The sequence below is a fragment of the Sceloporus occidentalis genome, unplaced genomic scaffold (assembly GCF_023333645.1).
Source record: "Sceloporus occidentalis isolate IW3139 unplaced genomic scaffold, rSceOcc1.0.p SCAF_5, whole genome shotgun sequence".
In the NCBI taxonomy this organism is placed as follows: Eukaryota; Metazoa; Chordata; class Lepidosauria; order Squamata; family Phrynosomatidae; genus Sceloporus; species Sceloporus occidentalis.
The window spans coordinates 28,303,806-28,318,503 of record NW_028316985.1 but is presented as its reverse complement, the minus strand read 5'-3'; the positions used below and the strand labels follow the sequence as shown (position 1 = coordinate 28,318,503).

Here is a 14,698-nt window from a genome sequence, read left to right as displayed (position 1 = left end):
AAACATGTTGTTTATTTTTTTCTGGTGCAGGAATCTATCTCATGTAGGTTCTACCTCTGGGGCCAAATCTGTCTATTTTCTAGGACCATATTTACTTTGTTAACTGAGATATAACTGTACCTTTCAGAAGAAGCCCAACACAGTACAAAAGATAATGGCCCTTCCCAACTGCCGTGTCTGGATTATACACAATACTGTAAATGAATTACCTACAAACTGAGTCACAATATTATTTTATTAGAAATAATTTTTTATAAGACAATGCAGAAATAACATCCTTTCTTTAAAAACATGCATCAATGTAGGATACCTGGCTGCTTTTTGTGTATCTTCTGAGAGAGCTTCCTCTTTCACAAGTTCTTCGAAATTAACAATATCTTCAAGATCAGGAACAAACCTACAAATTTCATGTTACATTTAGTCACAATTTTATATTAGTCTTTGTGTGTGTGTGTGCATGTATGTGTGTGTTTGTATAAGATTAACATTCATACTTCTTATATTTATTTATTTCTGTTCATATCTTATTAGAAAGTTGCTCATGTTCTGTTACATAGCTATCAAACAAACCAATTCACATCATCATTCCACACTAGCACGGTACTATTTGATCAGTGAAACAGTGGTTCCATTAAAACAATCATGTCTCCATTAATACAAGCTTTCTAGTCTAATGACAATCACAAAAGGAAACAAATTTTTAAAAAGCAATAGGAGGCAGGGGGAAGGATAATCCTAAGGACTGTTCAAATGCTGAAAGGATAGCATCATTCAGATTTACAGATCTAGGGTGTCTGCCTAGGATGCTTGACTTATGGAATTTCATTCAAAATGTGTTCCTTGTTGAAAATTTGATTTATTAAAAGTAAATAAAGTGTATTTCAAGCCATCATATTTTCAGAGGCACATAAAGTGGACAAACATAATCTGAAAAAGTACTCTAGTGCTGATGTGGGGGACTGGCAATTATTGTTTTGCAATGTGCCAGGGACTGGTACAATTGTTTCCTTCTTTCCTGGAAGCCGTCCAGAGACTGGCACCAGTCCAGGAACCTCCACTTTGAGTAGAACTGCTCTAGAGTTTGCAAGCAGAGCTTTTCTATTCTCCACCATCAAACCTAGGCCTGCCATCATCAAGGTAAGAGTTATGTTTGATAAGACTAAATATTTAATTCTGTTCACACAGTAGGCCAAACAGTTGTTTATGGGAAGCCCACAAGCAGCATTTGAGTGCCCCTCAATCTTGTGTTCTGAAGCAGCCAATATACAGTGATGTATTGCTTTTGATAACAGAGGCAAGATGCATCTAACTTGACTAGTTGCTGTTAAGGGTCCGCATGTCAACAAATTGTTTTAATCAGCTCAAAAAGCTATTCAAGTTGGCAGCCATCACTATATGTTTTACTGTGGAAATACTTCCACTTCATTCGCCTGTATCTCCCACCATTCAACTGTGCAGAAAGAGGGGGAAAGCCTTATCTTCTTATAGTACAGCAGTGGCGCCAGAATATAAGGCACCCATACAGGACAGGAGCATTCAGGATCAATCCAGAAGCACTTGATGGTCATCAGATCAAACAGGAGAAGAAAAGTTCCCTCTCCAGTCTGCCTATGGTGATAAAATGCAATCCTGCATGTGAGTCAACCATTGCTCTGTTGAAATCCCAAATCCACTCTCCCAAGGTTCATTGTACAGTGCGCCCTTGCTTTACAGGGGGATCTGTTTCGGACTCCCCCACGTAAAGCAATTTCCGCGCATGCTCAAGCCCCATTTAAGTGAATGGAGCTCATGCATGCGACAGTGTGGCGGCGTATGCGTGCCACGGGCGTGTGCCCCATTAATCCCAATGGGATGTGCTGCCCCTTGCGCCCTGCGCGTTCCCACACGGCTTTCAGCATATGCTGAAAGCCGCGTATGGCGCGGGCACACTGTACTGTTTGTTACTTAGGGTGTGTGCTGACTACACACAAGGAATCCTACCTACACATACAATTAGGTTGCTCATATCACCATGTATATACGTAAGGCTGTTTGTTCATTATTTTTGTTACAATCTTATGTTTGGGAGCACTGGAGATGTTGGGGCCTATCTAGTTTGGGAGAAGCAGAGTTGTGCATCTCGCGCTGCAGAAAGGGATTGTGGATTGGGGGCTACAAATTTCCAGTCTAGCACAAGGGCTGGCATGCATTTTACAATCTAAGTGGCAGGAGGGACATAGATATTCAAGATATAGAATAGTGGCCCCAATATTCTCATCACTTCCAGTGTTAGCTCCAGCAGTCAAACAGCCCAATGACTAGGATCCAAGTCCCATGTCACAAACAAAGCTAATTCCCCCAAGAACCCAATTTGTGGTTACTTCTCCCATGTCTCATCCTCTCATACTTACTATGAATGCAAATGTTCTTTCGTTTTCCTTGACCAAGTCACACTTTTCTAAGAACCCTCACAACTCAAATATCAAATCTATGATAAAGAATGTTTATAAAGAATAGGCAAGTTTAAATTTAAGCATGGTGTCTTCTTGGTAAAGAACTTGAGTTACATCCATTGTTATATTTAGTTGTCCTACCTGTGTGCAAGTTTGATATACTGCTGTCTTTGTATTAATAGTAAGCCATACTGCATGGAACAATTTCAAAAGAAAAAGGGCTTAATGGACAGACAAGTTGAATTGTACTTGGTGCATACCTAATTGCACTGCTACAGCAATGCAGACCCCCAGACCTTATCATCCGAACATAGCCCATGGCATTTCCTTTAAAAATAAAGAAAAAGAAAAGTGAGCATCTGAAGTTATATTATATTTCAAAATATGCAAATGAGCACTTTGCTACTATGGTAAATTCTGAAGTACATATAGGAAAAAAAAGTATCAACCAAAGTTGCCTGTCTCTGAAACTAATAACTAATAACTAGTTAAACAGATCATATATACTGTCTTAAGTACTGTAATATACTTTGTACAGTACACATAACAAATAGCAGTGTGCCTGCCACATTATGGCACAGCTCAGCCAAAATATGTAATTCTCTTCCGAAGCAATCCAAAAGTAATAAATGTTCACTACATTACACTCGGGATTCTTGAGAGCCAGCATGGTGTTGTGCTTTGAATGCTGGACTAGAACTCTTCAAAAGCAGAGTTCAAATCCTCATTCAGTCACTGGGTGACCTTGACCAAGTCACACTCTCTTATAGGAAACAGTTGCAAACCTTCTCTGAACAAAACCTACCCCCCTCCAAACAAATAAGCACCAGGACAGGGTTTCCATAACTCAAAGTCAACTTTAAGACACAGAACAACAAGGAATGCATTTTATAAACATGATGTAACGTAATATGTATTCAGCTTTACACTTGACACTGAAGTAAAATATTATGAAATAAAACCAGTGCTGATGAAAATAATGGGAAGATACAGCTGAAACTGAGACGTTTTGAATCCCAATGCTCTTAATTTTATTGTGAAAATCTATGTCAGGGTGGGCAGCTGTGTGAGGACTGGGAGCCAATTTCTTCTGCACAAACCCTTGCAGGCTCCACCCCATACTACATATCCAAATACTTCTGTTATCATCTAACTTTCTCTAAATGGCTACTGGAAGTGATCCAACATTACTTCCAATCCCCATTTTGGGAAGGATACAAATAAAAATGGAAGTACTGTATATACTTGACTATAAATTGACCTCATGTATAAGTTGAGGGCAGGTTTTGGGGTCGAAATTAGGGATTTTGATATACCTGTGGATAAGTTGAGGGTAAAATTTAGGGGTATGTAACAAAGAATCTATGAAGCAAAGGAAAACAATGCCAAGGTACAGTTTGAAAAGAAACAGTAATAACAAAACACTATACATTACCCAATCCACTACTGGTCAATACATCTAAATATAGCCTTGCATATAAAATAAAATAATACTTCTCAAGCAACATAATAATATCATAGTATAGACTTTCATACCTATTTGGCTTATTAGTTGCCTGAACTGGTCAAGGTAACTTTGTCCATCAGGTGTAATTCCAAGTTTTCTGATCCCTCGGTTGAATTTCTCTGCTCTTTCAAAGGGGTACTAGAAAAATTATTTTTACATGCATTGAGAATAAGCACTGGTGATAAAGTATCAATTATCAGTCACATTTTCCCCAAACTCAAAGCACTTTTCATCTTTTAAATTAGTAATGTTCGCTTGCTATACAAATTGACAGACATACAACAACCATAATTATGTTCTGTGATGACAACACAGATATTCTGCAGTTAAGTAGATGTGTTCTTAAGCATTACATTTCTAACAAAGGTGCTATTTAAACAGGCGCTATGACGCGCCCCCATCATGTGCGAGGGGCGGCGCTTTCAAACGCCCCTCGCATGTGACAGGGGCGTAAAAATGGCAGTGCCCCATACACATGGGTGCCACCATTTTGATGTGACGGACGCCTAGTGTCTGCACGTCTCGGTGCCTTGATGATGCCGCAAGTGCGCCATTGGCGCCTTGCAGCATCATAATGGTGCCGCAGAAAGAAGCCACTTTTTGCAGCTTCTTTTTGTTGCGCGAGGGAGCCACATGATTTGTCTGCTGCGGCTCCCTCGTGCAGCAAACGAGGGCGGCGGCAGACCGCCCTTTTGGGCAGTCTGTATCCCGCCAAAAACCTGGTACCAGAGGCTGAAATAACAATAGGGGTAGAATCCTGCACTACAAAAAAAAGGGCAGTTCAATATGTTTCAGGAAACTTTTTATCCAATACTAAAAATATGTATGTGTGAAATGGAGCAACTGGGTCAGGTCTGATAAGCTTTGCATGAGTACTCCAAAACATTTTGAATCTACACTCGTCCCCCGGGTTACGAAATTAATTCGTTCCGGCGCCATTTTCGTAACCCGGGGGACTTTCGTTAGCCGAATCCCCATAGGCGCTAATGGGGAAAAGCCGCGGCTCCGCCGCGGCTCCATTTAAAACAGCGCCGGCTTTTTTTCGCAAGCCGGGGAAACCTTCGTAACCCGGAAATAATTAATTAATTTTTTTTTTTTCGTATCCCGGGATTTTCGTATCGCGGCGCGTTCGTATCCCGGGGTACCAGTGTACTAGAGACTCCTTGAAAATTTCTTTAAAAATGCATCCAAAGATAGTTTTCCTCTTTTCTTACGATTTCCATTTTGAAGGCCAAACTTATAGATCTCTGCTTTTTTAACATGCTGGGGGAGCTGGTGAGGTGAGGTTATTTAATTTCCTCTTTTCCCTCCGTTTTGTAGTTCATGCATGTTCAATAAGGGATTCTGGAGGCAGTGGCCTCAACACCAGAGTCTATATACAGCCAGTACTATGTGTGCAGGCTTTCATCTCAACTGTGTGAAAGGCTACATGAACAGACTTTTGTTTTTAACAGCTGCATAAAAAATGTGAATGTTGGAAGAAAACAGAATACACAGCACTGGCCGCAGGACCGGCAGTCACTTCCACATGCTTAGGAGACGATTGTTTGGAGGTGATAATTTCACGAAGAGTGTTTGAAAAGCCAAGTGAAGTACGGGCTGAATATGAAAAATACAAACTAGAAACAATTTTTATAATCTGTAAGCAAAGGTTTGAAACTCTGTGTATATCTAAACTTTGTCTAGTAAATTTATTTGCTCCTGTGGAGCATTAGAATATGAAACAAGATTTTTACCCAAACTCTGTTTACTGGGCAGCTGGGAACTCCAGATAGCCACATGGAGAAAGAAGGCTAAGATTTCTGAAGAATCCCTCCTTCCAGTGATCCTGTTCAAAATCTTTGGGCTGAGGATGCCCATGCTAGTTATTCTAACTGCAGTCTGCTGCTTCCCTGCTGCTTTGGGGCTACTGAGGAATGTAAAATCTCCCCCACTGCCAGCAACAATTGCTAAACCTACACTGCTGAAGACAGGGTAAGCAGGAAGAAATCCCAACCTCAACATCTGATCTTGGGAAACCACATGAAGGTTGTGCATCCTTCTATTAGATATACATTCATACAGGCATATCATAATAAAACTATTTCCAGGTTGTAAATGCTACAAGATTCAATCTGTCCTCAAACCAGGTAAACCTTTCTCAATCCCTATTCAGTGATCTCTCCTCCTCCTCTTCTTCTTCTTCTTCTTCTTCTTCTTCTTCTAGTTTCCTTTCATTGTCCATCAGGACATTCCTTTTATAGGGAATTACAGTAGTTGTACCATTCCCCTACCAACATCTATAAAGTCATTCAAAGTCACCACTATTCAAAGTCACCACATTTAAGAAAGAACTTGACCAAAGCCCCATCTACTCTAAGATTATTCACACTAGTACTAAATCAGATATCTGTGTGTGGTCACATGCAAAGCAAGAAGGAACACCCATCCCCTATTCCTATTAATTTGTAAGTGTTCTTAAATTCTATTTTCGGGGGAAAGGCAGGGTATAAAAAAACCAGCAACATTTTATGCAAAGAAATGACTAACCCACAAAGATTTCACATGCAGCATACCTTGTGGTCATTTTGATCCTTAACTTCCCTAAAGAATCTGATATCTTTGATCAGCCTGGATTTGATGTGTTCATCATACATGAACTGACTAAAGATATAAAATTTCTTTCTTAGAAACTGGTATGTGAAATTTACCTGAAACATTAAAGAACACAGTAAGAAAACAGTTATCAAGATTGTAAAATCCATTGGAGTAGCATTCTCTCTCTCTCTCGCTATTTAATCAGGAACTCATATCTGCTATAACATATTTTTAGTCTGTTCAACAATATCAACACATTTCCACAACATATTGTTAAGAACAAATTACTGCCTTGTCATTCTGCTATAGTCACTGCTTACATATGAAGGTGAGTAATGTCTGCCTTCAAGAACAACATGACATGGCTGGATGACATGGTGACTTTATACACCCTTCTCAATGTACTGTGGGCAGCCATATGAAAGCAATGATCACTCTGAAATTATATTTATTCATTAACTTAAAAATGTCTATCCCATTTTACATATCAGGCTGAGATAGAAGTAATATAAATATTAACAGGTTAAAACAATTTAAAACAATAAAAATAATTAAAATAGACTGAAAATATATTAAACACAATAATAAGTTAAAACAGGTTAAAATGTTAAAACAGTTTATGACCATGTGCACACGCATTTTGAAATAAATCAATTATGCCCAAAGGCTTTAGTAAACAGCCATGTTTTACTTGGGATCTAAATAAACAGCATTGACTCCAATCAGGGTTCAAAGAAGGCATTCCACAACTGGGATGCCACAGCTGAGAATTGGCCTCCTTCTGCACCAAATTCTTTTATATCATAGTTTTATGGAAGTCAATGTGTACTGATACTATTGAGTTCTCTATCTTCAAAGCTGTTGGTATGAATAAGGGAATAGCAGAGGGTGCATTCTGTTGGCTTAGGAGCTCAGAGTGAAAGATATCGGGGAGGCCATGATGCTCACACACTAAAACCAGCACCTTAAAATCATATACTGGGATAAGCAAAGAGACTTTAGCCCCACTGGAATCTATTCTTTGTGATCCAGTTGGTTCAACAGGTAAAGCTTCCAAGCCAGTAGTATGTATAAAACTTATTCACAAAGCTATTACAGTTTTGAGATATGAAATTGAAAATAAGCAGCTCTATTCATCTGTGTAGCCTTTCCCAGGTCTGCTACTTATTTTTCACTATAGAGGCCATGGACTAAGCCTGGGATGCTCTCCATGAAAAGCCACTAAACTACAGCAACAAGGTGAGAGTTGCATGGAACAAATAACTCCATCCTCCTTCAAAGGAGAATGGAAGGGGAATACTGCTATTGCCCCCCTCCACATCACACAGCACCGGCCAGCTCATGTGACTGCCTCATTCTGCCTTAATGCACAGCCACTCTTGGTGTTAAAGAACATGCTTATTTGGGTTGCCAACTTTGAGGCCTGGAAATATACATATAAAGTACAGAATATGGCCTATAGAGTATAAGAAACAGTGCAAAAAACTGTTTGTATTAGAATGTTATTTGTGTGTTACTGGAACAAAGAGACAGGCTGATGCTGGACAGAAAACATATTTAAATGTAAAGAGATGAAAATGCCTGCATTTCTACCAACAATGAAATATGAGCAATTTGACCACTAGTATAATCTAGCAGGTGCACTGTCTGATATAATCAGGATGGCAGGCAGTCCAAGAATCCAAGAGGATGTAGAGTGACATCATATTTAAGATCTCTGTTTTGATTAAATTACATAAACAAGGCACCATCAGCTTTTTTGTTTTAACAGGACAGCTGATAGATGGTCAGAGGAATACAACATAGCCTCTAAGACATGCTGTTCCTGATAACTGAAAGTGTAGCATATTATTTGCCATAACCTATTATGTAATGAATGTATGATGCCTTAAATACAATGTGATGTAATGTAATGTGATTGCAGCAAAGCATCTAGGCATTGTTTTTCTGTTTCTCCTTAAGGGAAATGCATATGTTTGTATATCTATGAATGCATACAATAAATAATCAAAAAGATTACCAAAGGACCTGATCATTTCCCCATATAAATACCCTGAAATTTCAAGACTTACGAGTACCTAAGTGGAATGTCAGTATTAACTCTGCCTGTCCGGATTTCACCATCTCATAAATTGGACACCTAGGTGGCCAGAAAGTGAAACTGGGACTCCAGATAGAATCTAGGTTAGCTGACAAATGGCAAAGAACCCTCAATCCCTGTCTAAAAAGAGAAGGGTGGGGAACCACACCTGTTTCACTGAATGTCACAGACAATCTCTTCTCAGAATTATTCATTGTGTTGCAAATTACTGATTGCCAATCAGAGCCAATGTTGAGATTAGCTTCTAGTCCCTCTAGTGGCCAATTAGGAGACAAAACCAGAAAGTGAATCATGCGGAGTATGATGGACAATCTTCTCTTTGAGTAAAACATTTGATTCATATGTGTCTTTAATTAAGACACATAAACAGTTCTCTCACTACACACTAGATAAGTAATTCTCAGTATGAAAATTACTACACAAGGGAAGGATCAAAAGAAGAAAGCAAGTGATCTGGGCTGACATACTCATAGACCATGATACTCATTTTTGCTAAATATTGCTCTAGAGTATCTTTCTCATGTAATCAATAATAAGCAATCATTACTATATTTAGTAAAGTGAAAAATAATACGTATTTCATATATCTATTCTAATATTTTCTACAGTGTACTGTACTTGAGTTTTGTGGCTTTATCTGCAGTTTTGATTAATATGCTCTCTTTAGGAATCTCTAGGTCCTCCAGTGCAATTCTGCCAGAGCTTGATCACAGAGTGGTGCTGGAGAACTTAGGAGTTCCTAGAGAAAACACTCCTCTAGGCATCTGTAGGCCCTCCAGCATGATTCTATGATCAACCTCTGGCAGATGTAAACCACACAGTTGCACTGGAGGACCTGGAAATTCCTAGAGAGGTGTTCCCTTAGGTAAAAAGAATAGTGTTCCTTTATTTACAGCTTTTCCACATTAACAGGGGTTCCTCACCTCTAACTTCAGTGAATGTGGAGGGACCACTGTATTTAAAGTTTTTCATTCAGTGTATCTAAATTTTCCTATTTCCACATATTCTTTCAGCCTGATATGGAAAAGTATGCTTAAGGCAGTGTCTTCTAACTGTATTGTGAACAATACATAACAAACAATTTTCAATAAGTTCATAATAAATGCCAGAACAGAGAAGTGATTCCAGAACTCATACAGAAGTACTTACTGTTGTATTCATGATTCCTGTGCCATGTGTTCGAATAGAATTAGCAATATGCCTTATATTTATGGTGTTGAGATGCTTGTTATTGCTGATTCTCTCAATGAAGATCTGCAATTAGACATATGTAATAGCTACAGCTATAGAACCGAAGTGGAAACCAGCCAACAATTAGCGCTTTTTAAATGTGTACATTCACCTCACCTGATTATTAAGATTGTAGAGGTATCGGGATACAAACACATGAATATTTCTCATAATTTCCAGAACATCAAGGCCCTGAAAAGGTAACATCAGGCAATTTAACCATCACATGCAGAAATAATCCAATTATTCCTGACTGAAATATTTACAATCATATGAATATACTCCTATATAAAATGAGTTCTCCTTTTTGTATTATTGCATTTATATCCTGTTTTTCTTCCACAATGGAACTTATGGCAAGTGTACATAAGGTTTTGGTGGTTTTATTATTAAAAAACTGAGCAGATCTTCATAATTTTTGGCATCATTTGCATCGTGTACAGGAGTGAGGTTCCTCTTTCCCTCCAAATGCTGAATTACAATTACCATCTTCTCTGACTATACTAACAGAGCCTGGTTGAAAGATGGAGTCCAACATCATCTGAAGGGTCATATATTCTGCACTCCTACTTTAGATCACACTCCAAAATTTATATATATATATATATATATATATATATATATATATATCCCACTCTTTTCCCAGAACTGAGACCCAGAGCTGCTCAGAACATTAAAATAATATAGTTTAAAACATAGAAAAGTGATACATTAAAACAGAATTAAATCGTTACAATAATAAAATAGATTGCTTATTAAAGGAATAAAAATACACAATGTTAGATGTTAAAAAAAAATAAAATTAAAACACTTAAAATGATACATCACCCCGAGCCGGTCCTTTAAAAACAGTCTGTTTTAAAAGCTTGCCTGCCTAAAAAAGTTTTAACCTACGAGTGGAAGGACAACAAGGAAGGGGCCATTCTGATCTCCCTAGAAAGGGAGTTCAACAATCCAGGAGCAGCCACATAAAAATCCCTCTCTCATGTCCCCACCAACCGTGCTTGTGATGCGAGTGGGACTGAGAGAAGGGCCTCCCCTGAGGATCTCAGGGCCTGGACTGGCTCACAGAGGGAGATACAGTCTGCCTGGACCTGAGCCATAGAGGGCTTTATAGGTCATAACTAGCACTTTGAATTGAATTGAATTGTTAACTGGCAGCCAGTGGAGCTGTTTCAATGGGGGCGTTGTGCAGTCTCTGTAACTTTCCCCGGGTCAACCATCTAGCTGCAGCTCTTTGGACCGGTTGCAGTTTCTGAACACTTCAAAAGTAGAGCACATTACAGTAGTCTAAATGGGATGTTACCAGGCATGTACCACAGAGGCCAGATTTGACATGTCAAGGAACAGGCACAATTGGCACACAAGTTTTAAATGTGCAGAAGTACTCCTTCTCACTGTAGAGACCTAGGCCTCCAAGTTCAGAGGTGAGCTCAGGAGTACCCCCAAACTGTGAACCTACATTTTCTAAGGGAGTGTAACCCCATCTAATGCAGGCTGGATCCCTACGCCCTGATCTGCCTTCTGACTGACCAGAACTACTCCAAGGACTACTTTTTAGGGTGTTAGAAATCAAGAACTTCAATCAAGGAAGCCACAATCCTGAGTCTGCACAATCTGAGCACAGCTGTTAATAACAGGATGTCTCGCATTCATAAGGTCAGTTAAATCAAAGCCAGTTTGACTGCAATTAACAACAACAAAACAAAGGCAGTACATGATATGATACAAAGCCCAACACTAATTGGGAGCTATCTTGAATCCCAGGCTTGGGGAAAAGGAAGAGGATAAATAAAGTAATACAACACACACCTTCTCTGCAGGAATGTTTTGCATGGTCAGAGGATAATTGCTACTGTATGTACTGATCATTATACAGTTCATACAGGTGAAAAGAACAACTGACAATCTCACTGGATACCTGATCCTATGAATACCAGACTTTTTGGATTGGAGAGCAAAAACAAAAACTGATTTTTTTAAACTTTTATGCACTCTGATTTATAGTAGAAGAAGCTTGGATTGTATGAGTTGTGGGATATATTGAGACCACAAAGCAAATCACAATGCACTGAAGGTTATGACAAAAACTGTGGTTCTTCTATTTCCTGATCCCACTGAAAATACCAATATTCCACAAATGAAGAAAGTTTGATGTTGCAACTTACAGCCAGTACATATCACTTTTACTTCATTTTGCTACATTTTGCAGGGGAGCAGGTGATGGGTCATTTTTGCACCAATGGGTTGCATTCACTAGGACAAAAAGATGTCCCAATGGCAAAAATCAGTAGATGTTTGGAGACTTTTTTTGTCCTGGCTGTGTTTTATTTGTAAAACAAAATGTAAACAAGTGGTTGAAATGTGAAGGCCACCTACACTGTAGGTGTAATTCTAGCGCACAAAGATGTAACTGAAAACCCAGTATAAACATGATGCACCTGTTCTAAAGTCTGACTAGGAAGATGTGCTTCTGTCATAGTTAAACCATAGCGCTGAGTTGCCAAATTCCTCATTTCACTATAAGTGGCCCAGTCATGAAGTGCTACTGTGGTCAGATTGTAGAAAGTCTTGTCTAGGTAATGAGTCACATGAGCTGTAAAAGACACAAAAATAACTGCTTATTTTTACTATTCACAATTGGAGAGCAGTTCACACAACAAGAAAAGGAAAACCTACCAATTTCTAACATGTCATTTAGAACTGTGAAATTTAAGAAACACTCATTAAAATATCTTCTGGAACTACTTATATCACAAAAGCTTAGGACAGATCAACCATCCACAAAAAGCAAAGCGATGATGTAAAGAATGGAGTTATAGAGTTACAAAGCATCACATAAAACAGCTTTTAAGGGAATTATTAAGTAGAGCCTACCTTTGATATCTATAAACCGATTAAAAAAGCGAATTGGGTTCAAAGAGAAGAAGTGGGCAAGGTCCTTCATGCCAACTTTGAATGGATTTCGGTCATCTAGCTTTAAATGTGTATGCACGGAAAGCCGCAGGTCCTTTTCTATTTCTTTACATAATTTGTCCAGAAGGTGCTGCTCAAAAAAATTTAAAAAATATGTGCCATTTTCATGTCAAAAACAAAAATTCAGAGCTTGAGATTAATTAATTGATGAATTTATAATGTCATTGATTCAGTGTTGTTTTTTCCTAGTAAGTTCACCTAGCTTATAAAATTATAATATAATATTTGGGGGACTTTTCAGAAAGCCTTTTCAGTCTAAACAAGATTTAGGCCAAAAGGCAGGTCACCCAGTATTGGTCTGTATAAAAGGAAAGCCATTCAGAAAGATGAGAGTGCATTCCCTTTAAGTAACTACTCCTGACCTCATGATTATATTCTGGGCTGAGGGCTGATTTCTATCGTATATTGTTGCACACAGTTATAGGCTGTTGAGTAATTAAATTTTAAGTTTTACATTCCTTATTACTTTCCCACTTGGATTTTCTATGTCTTTTCCACCCATCTCATTTTGCTTTTCACACATCTCCTTCTTATTCATAATTTGACCTACTATATATATACATATATATATAAACAAACAGTACAAGTGACATTTCTGGATTGAACGTAAAATAGAAATTCACCAAATATATATTCTGTACCCTATAATTTAGGTCTCAGACATCCAGGTTATATTATTACTATATTTCTTCATTATGATTAAATCAAATCAGTTATATAAACACAAACCATAGTTATGGCTGTCCCTGATTTAGTCTCAGCGCTATTTCTTCCAATTACAGTGGGGCCTTGTTATCCGCAGGTTTGCCATTCACAGATTTAAGCATCTGTGGATGGTAAGCCCCATTGTCCCAAATAGCAGCGTGTGCACGTGGCCGCACTAGCAGCTGCATGCATGTCACACTGCCATTAGGGACAATGGGACTTTGGTCCCAGGCTTTTTGGTATCTCTGTATGTGTCCAGAATGGATCCCCTCCAGATATGAAGGTCTGACTGTACAAACCTTTAAGAAGAAATATAATACACCTCCACTAACAAGGATTCACGTTTTTAATACAGTACACATTTTAAGTGTACTGTTTTGTAAGGTTTTAGTTACAAAATGCACATACTATTCTAAATGAGATTAGTATTTTTCTTATTTATACCAACAGCATACTGTATATACTCATGTATAAGTCTAGAAATTTTAGTCAAAAAATTGACCCCCAAAACCTAGGTCGACTCATCCATGGGTCAATGTAAATACTATACTTTAACTCTTATTAAAAAGGGAACCATCCCTTGATGAAAGGCAAGAGTGCAATATGTCCTGGAAGCACTGACCTTCCTCTACTCTCTCTACCATCCAGCCTTTATTGTGAGTTAAAACAATTATGCCTGCCATAATTTTGTCGGTTCTTTGGCATTGTTTTCTTTTGCTTCATTATTTAGGTCCTTTGTTGCATGAATCTAAGTTTTACCCTCAATTTATCCAAGGGTCATATCAAAATCCATAAATTTGCCCCCTAAAACCTGCCCTCGACTTATACATGAGGTCAATCTGCATGCCCACGAAAACCCTCAATAGCAGAAATGAACAGGTATTACTGACAGCTTTCAAATAAAATGAACACAATGTCTGCATTATCACCTTATTTAAAACATCCATGATTTCTTTGTCATAACTTTCTAGAAGAATTTCATGGGATTCTAAATGCCTTGAGTGCATCATAGCTGGAACACAATCCCGCAATGCATTAAACATGTACTGTAAAAAAAAAGTTCCAAATTAATAACTCTGAAGCACCGAGTAATAGATACTTAAAAAAAAACATAGGCAACTCAAACTCATGATCCTGAATAATGATAGCTTTGTTCAGTTGTAAGGCTGT

At 38.3% G+C, this 14,698-nt stretch overlaps 1 protein-coding gene across 2 annotated transcripts in view; it reads right to left on the bottom strand.

The window, feature by feature from the left end:
* The window catches only part of WASHC4 (WASH complex subunit 4), a 63,628-nt gene that overhangs the window by 18,252 nt on the left and 30,678 nt on the right, over window positions 1–14,698 (bottom strand). Inside the window, exons 20-28 of one of the 2 annotated variants that reach the window (XM_089528022.1) lie at window positions 14,458–14,574; window positions 12,725–12,893; window positions 12,289–12,443; window positions 9,965–10,039; window positions 9,767–9,871; window positions 6,495–6,629; window positions 3,969–4,077; window positions 2,693–2,759; window positions 311–397 (exon numbers count right to left, since the gene is read on the bottom strand). In XM_089528022.1, coding sequence (XP_089384148.1) covers window positions 311–397; window positions 2,693–2,759; window positions 3,969–4,077; window positions 6,495–6,629; window positions 9,767–9,871; window positions 9,965–10,039; window positions 12,289–12,443; window positions 12,725–12,893; window positions 14,458–14,574 — 1,019 coding nt within the window. The remainder of the gene's footprint in view (window positions 1–310; window positions 398–2,692; window positions 2,760–3,968; window positions 4,078–6,494; window positions 6,630–9,766; window positions 9,872–9,964; window positions 10,040–12,288; window positions 12,444–12,724; window positions 12,894–14,457; window positions 14,575–14,698) is intronic. The other variant, XM_089528024.1, reaches the window with a different exon arrangement.